Genomic DNA, 6,670 nt, shown 5'->3' with positions numbered 1-6,670 from the left:
ATTTGGAAGCGTTTTTCCATTTCAAATCCGAATCTAGTAGGCTATAATTTCTTACTGTATCTTTGCCGAGTCTAATGTGGATTGCAGTAAATATGGAGAGACAGCCAACCACATACTGCATATCCCTGCATCACTATTCCCGCATTTGTCTGTAGGAATAACCCCCCAAACGAAACGGAAAAAAACAACAACAGAAAAACATAGCCTACAACAATAACACAACAACTACAACAATAATACATACACATACACTTCAGGTCGCAAGTTACTATGAAAACCTCCACTGGCTGTCCCTCCGTCTGTTTGTCCGCCACGCCACGCCACGCCACGCCACGCCACGTCATGTCACGTCACGTCACGTCACGCCACGTCACGTCACATCACGTCACGCCACGCCACGCCACGTCACGTCACGTCACGTCACGTCACGTCACGTCACGTCACGTCACGTCACGTCACGTCACGTCACACTTTTGGCCCTACTCTTATCTCTGGCACTGTTGCCCCTATCCATGCCAAACCTTGCACACACGATTTCTCACATGCAACTGTTCTAGCGCCACCATGAGGCTGTGTGTGTACATGCGACCTGTCAGTCGCTTATCTCCCGATTAGGGAGTCTTACTGGTGATTAGTCAAAACATGAACAGGTAATCTCAAGGTGAGAGGACAGTGTAACATAACATATATGGTATTGAACAAATATGAACAGGTAGATTGTTCCAGTCAGAAGGAGCTTTAAACAAAAAATATTTTTTGGGCCACTGATTTAGATACAGTTGGAACTTCAAAGTAAACCAGTGAACAAAGTCTTAGTTGATGTCTGGAAAGTAAAAGGTTCCATAATACTGTTTTAGATATTGTGGATTTGGCCACATTTCATTATACCGAGCATGGTGTATACTATAGCCTATTGATCTACATTCTGACACAGTGTGTTCCGCTGACCTCTGCGCTGGTCCTCACAAAAAGTTATTTGAGTGCCGAGTCGCTCACAGCGGGCCAGCGACCAGATAAATCACATGAAAAGACGTGTCAACGGTCCCCTCAAAAATAGACCACCGAAGCTGAGCACCAGATCCAAATACCATATCTGTTGAGGGAACTTCAAAACACTGAGCCGTGGTACATGCATGCCTTGGGGACAGCAGTGGCTGGTTGTAGCCCTTCTGTCACGTTGAGATGAATAAGGGACTTGAGAAGTATAAAAACAAAGGAAGAAGAAAAAACATTTTCAGGTCAATATCGTCGTTGTCGGGTGGAAACCTTGTATGTCCAAAACCGTTGCATTTATCATTTTAAAAATCGGCTGTTTTCACTACTTTTGTGCGACGGCCTTGTGTGATGAAGCTGGGCTTTGCTTTGCGAGAAAATGTACAAATTTGAAACTTGGAGATATGTGGTTTCCGCCCGACAGTGGCGATATGTTTTATTGTATCATATTAGATCAGGGGTCTTCAACCAGGGGGTCCAGGACCCTAGGGAGTACTCATCAGAGTTACAAAATAGTTACAAAGCCTTTTTTCTTTTTTACATTAACCACTTGAACCTTAGCATCCCTATTCTGAGGAGAACAAAGAAATTGCAGATCTATAAGCTCACAACGCCTCGCACTGCGAGGCGTTGCGAGCTTGTAGTTCGGCTATTTTCAGGAAAAGAGGTTTGGTGCAGAGGGGAAAAAGAGCAGACCAAGTATAGCCAACAGTCAAGTTTACAAGTAAGTACCGACGGTTCAAGTGGTTAAATATCAGAAAATACACATCAGACATTAGAATGTATGGAAATATAATCTGCAATGTCTCTCTCTCAGCTAAGGAGTCCTTGGCCTGAGAAACCTGAAGACCCCTGCATTAGATAGATAGATAGATAGATAGATAGATAGATAAATAGATAGATAGATAGATAGATCGATAGATAGATAGATAGATAGATAGATAGATAGATAGATAGATAGATAGATAGATAGATAGATAGATAAGATAATAAGATAATAAAAAAACCCAACAACCGTGTTTTCCACTAACTGCAGTATTTTCCAGCATCAACCACCAGATGAAATCATGTTTTAACAGAGGTCTCATGTCTCAGATATTTTCCTGTGTGCTGTGCAGCAGCGATCACGCACGCAGGACCGCAGGCCTCACCTGTGGGGCCGCGATACCTGCGCTCACTCACCCACACCCATGATGCAACGTGAAACCCCTGGCCCTGTTTGCTGCTACGAAAAAAAGAGAAAGAAGAAGGAACGAGGAAATGTGCCACAGAACTGCCTGCAGTGCTACAGGTGCAAGTATTCCTGTCCCCTCTGCCGTGATTAATTGCATCGAGATCTGGGAGACATCCCAACTCGAAGCGATCACAATAGCTCGCGCGGAGTCAATCAATATGATCTGTCAGTGCCAGGAAAAGAATGTGATGGCGGGGGGGAGGGGGGGAGGGGGGAAGAGGAAAACGGTTCACGGGGCCAAGTGGCTGACAAGCCCACCGATTTATCGCAGATGTGCATTTTTGAAGAAAACGGGCGGACGTGACTTCACCATTTGGGAAGAATTATGTGCTATCGTGAGACCATTATAGGGCACCCTCAAATGGTGTAAAGATCAATGCGGATGCACCGGGGGAAGAAAAACACACAAGCACACATGCGGGCATGTGCACGGCCTCGCACACGTGCACACACACACACGCACGCACTCTCTGTGTCACACTGGTTCTCAAAGTGGGGACCGGCCGGGGACCCCAGGGTCATTGTTTGGGGGGGTGTTCCAGGGGGTCCCCACCAGCAAAACGAGGAACAGTAGTTTAAACATGTGTGTCCTGTTTGATTTTATTATGGCTGTTTGCAAAAAGCCGATCCGTGGCAAGCTCACACCGATGCCACGCATTGTGAGCTTGTAGATGTTCTGATTTTTGAAAAAATCTTGTCCACAGCCAACTACATGTCAATGTGGGGGTCCTCAATGTGAAGGATTGAGAACTGTTGCTCTATATCACATTTTTCTTCTGAGAATGTTCTGATGCAAGCACTAAGCAGTGGCGGCTTGTCCATCATGTGTGATGCATGGAGCTCCCAACTTTACTAGCTTTTACTCAAGTGCATTTCTGAATAAAGGGCATTTACATTTACTCAACAAAGACATATACAAAGTGGTTGCTGTGATGCGAATTTCGCAAATGAATTTCGATTTCCGATCTCCCGATCCGATTGGGACATCCCTAAATATTACCATAAACACAAAGAACTCTCCCACTCGCTGACATCACACTGACATCACTTCCTGTACAGAAAGATTACAGAAGGTCACTCAAGCGACAAGGTTTTTCAGGGTAAATGCGACCTTTGGTCGCAAAACAGGTCTGTAATGGGTTCCTTGCAAACAAAACATTTGAGAACTGGTAAGACACTAGTACATGACTAGTGACATTATGTGCCACGGATAAGGCCACGGATAAGGCCAAGTCTTTGCCATGGATACATTTGTCCGTGAATATCGTCGTCGTCGGGTGGAAACCTTGTATCTCCAAGTTTCAAATGTGTACGTTCTTTCGCAAAGTAAAGCCCTGCTTCATCGTACAAGGCTGTCGCACAAGTAGATCGGCTGTTTTCACTAGTTTTTAAAATGAAAAATGCAAAACGATTTTGGACATACAAGGTTTTCACCCGACAACGACGATGTATTGATGACCCCTGATTATGGAGTTCCTTGAAATTGCGAAGTTTGAGTTCCACTTTCAGCAAGTCAAAACAAAAATCATCGCACCTGTCAAACACGATGTCACACTGACGTGCATATCTCCTTGTATGGGCCGTACTGTCCGTGACATCAGCTGTGGTGATGTCGGTCTCTGCGTACTTTCTGACATTAGTCTTGTCTATAGACATATAGACATACTATAGACATACCGTATAGGGACATAGGGACATACACACAAAGCCAGACCTAGGAGCAGTTAGCACCACCTTCTCTAAGGTGATTTTTTGAGTGCCAGTGAAAGGCTATAGCTGTAGAGTATTCCTGCACTGTGGTAGCCTATTTCTACTCTGCATTTAGTACATTGATTGATTGATTGATTGATTGATTGATTGATTGATTGATTGATTGATTGATTGGTTGATTGGTTGATTGATTGATTGATTGAAGACTTTATTAGAAGTTTGCATAGGAAAAGGACAAGGTACAGTTTCATGACAGTACAGTTCACTGGTACAAGGTCAACTAAAAGGAGATCCTAGTAAGCTTTATTTACACAGGAAAACCTTTTTGTATCTCATATAACATTGAATGACAGACGGATAGAACACCTCAGATTTTTTTTTTTTTTTTTACAAAAGAAATATAGATATTTAGAAGGGTCAGGGGGAGGGTAACTGGGCTAGGTTTGTTTTTACCAGTTACGAGCGGCTGCTACCTGTAAGTAGTTTTTTCGGGCGATTTTAAAGGATGTTACACTCCTTTAAGGCCTTCGGTAAGGCGTTCCACATTTTTGTGGTATAGCAGGAGAACGAGTACTTTGTTTGAGCTGACTCTGGATTGAACGTGATCTGTGGCGCTGCCTCCGGTGTCGTAATTGTGGACATCCTTAACGTTTTTTTAAAGTATTCAAATTAAATGCAACGGTATAAACGGTATAAAGTTTGAAACAGAAATCAGTGCGCTTCACTGCCTGTGGCCCTGTGCTGTCATGTCATGGCCCTTTAAGAAGCAGTGAGAGTGAAGGGGGGGGGGGTGCGGTTTCACACCCGGGGTGGGAAACATGGGCGGGGCCAACGAGTGGGCTGAGTGACAGCTGAACTGTTCCCCTCCAACTCTCTTTACAACGCGCAGCGGCCAATCAGACGAGGCCTCGGCCCGCTTCTCAAGCCGGAGCGGCCAATGGGAGAGCCGGAGGGGGGCCAGAGGGGGGCGGGACCCCGCGCGGTACGTACAGGCGCTGTTGTGTGTGTGTGCGGCGCCGTTTCGTTCATCCAACGTGGGAAAAATAGCCGATCTATACAATCTGCAGCCGATCTGCGTCGCGACGCGCTGTGAGCTTGTAGATCGGCTGTTTTCCCCCATGCACGCCCCCTGGGATGGGATCGCCCCCCCTCCCTGCAAAAAAAAGAAAAAAGGAAAAACTGAAGAAGGAAAAAAGTCCTGGTGGAAGAGAAGAGAGACGGACGGAACGGGTCGCTATTAATCGGATCGCGGAGATCTTAGTGACCGCAGACCACATGTGATCACATAAGCTGTCCGGACGGGACAAGGAGGATTCTTATATGCTTTTTGATCGCTTTCAAACTTTGTGGATTATTATTGGACTATGAGCGAGAAGGTGTTGCTTTTTGGAAGAAGACACTCACACACACAGAGAGAGAGAGAAAGAGATCTCTGCGGTTACATTTTTACCTTGGCGTTTTTAATTTAGAAACGTTATTACCTTGTTGTTACTAAAGTTTCCATTCCTTCCTGGCTGGCGGCGCGGCGGTTGGAACTGTTTGTTTGAAGGTTTCTAGTTTGGGAGAGACAATAGCTGCGACATTGTATCCGCTGCTGATCTCAAAAGTTATTTTTGATCACAATCTGACGGCCGGGGACTGAGACTGTAGCGGCGTTTCTTTCCCCGTGTTGCAGCCCAACATGATTATTTCACCAGCGATCGTTCGTACCTAAAACAAGAAGAAGACATGTCGTTTTTAATATTCTATGGACGGTTGTTGCCCACAAGTTAAACCGGGAGTTTGGGGCTTAAATGTGGATACTTCTTTCCTGGGGGAGACGGACCCACTTTTAGATTTCCCAGCCTGCATATGATCATCGGACACCAGACAAACTTGGACGGTTGGGGAACTGTTTTCTAAATGACTGGGAGCCCGCATACAGGACTGTCCCAGCCTGAATGATCACTTGAAACAATCGTTACGAAAAAGACAATTAATGTCCTGCAAAGAGGACTATTATTACTATTATTATTATTATTAGTTCCCAATAATTTGCGGATCGGGGGGAGAGCGAGAGAGAGAGAGGGATCGGTGGATCACTGGATACAAAATGGCGGCGTCCCTGGGACGAATCGGATCCCTTTCCCACTGTGTGTTTTATTTAGTTTTGTCGCTCGAACTGCTAATAATCAGCCGCGGGTCGTCGGGATCCGAGGTGGCGGCGACGCCGACGTCGTCGTCGTGTCCCCAGAACTGTACGTGCACCCAGGAGGGGGACTCTGTGGACTGTAGCCGCCGGGAGCTGTTGGTCCCCCCGCCGGACCTTCCAGTCGGGACGGTCTCCCTGTAAGTATAGCAGCAGCGACCCTATTTATTGACCATCCCGTAACGGGACAGCAATGTTGGTTAGTTACCCCCACATACACTCACTGTGGGAGCAACAACATGTCAGGCCAGGGCATGACATTATAAAGGCTTGTCCTGTTGTCCTGGACAACTCTTTATGGACAAGTTCATTCAAAAATGTGGGTTACTTGTCCCTTGGCACGAAAAAGTTTGAGAAGCACCTCAAACTTTTTCGTGTCAAGGAACCCCTTAATTAATATGTAATTAAGGGGTCCCCCCTCCCAATTGGGAGATATTGTGTGCCCATTCGCAAGATCAGTGTTGTTAAAATGTTAAAAAAAAAAAAAAAAAAAAAAAAAAAGTATTCTATTGGTTATTACAGGCTATTACGAGGTTAAACTGATG

At 45.5% G+C, this 6,670-nt stretch overlaps 1 protein-coding gene across 1 annotated transcript in view; it reads left to right on the top strand.

Annotated features, from left to right (window-relative positions):
- Positions 1–5,173: 5,173 nt before the first annotated feature.
- Positions 5,174–6,670, top strand: part of lrig1 (leucine-rich repeats and immunoglobulin-like domains 1) — a 113,690-nt gene continuing 112,193 nt past the window's right edge. Inside the window, exon 1 of the mRNA XM_080727395.1 lies at positions 5,174–6,265. Within this exon, the coding sequence (XP_080583521.1) occupies positions 6,030–6,265 (236 nt within the window). The 5' untranslated portion in view covers positions 5,174–6,029. The remainder of the gene's footprint in view (positions 6,266–6,670) is intronic.

This window comes from Nannobrachium achirus (genome assembly GCF_963921795.1).
Source record: "Nannobrachium achirus genome assembly, chromosome: 6".
Taxonomy (NCBI): Eukaryota; Metazoa; Chordata; class Actinopteri; order Myctophiformes; family Myctophidae; genus Nannobrachium; species Nannobrachium achirus.
This window is presented reverse-complemented; position numbering and strand designations above follow the sequence as displayed.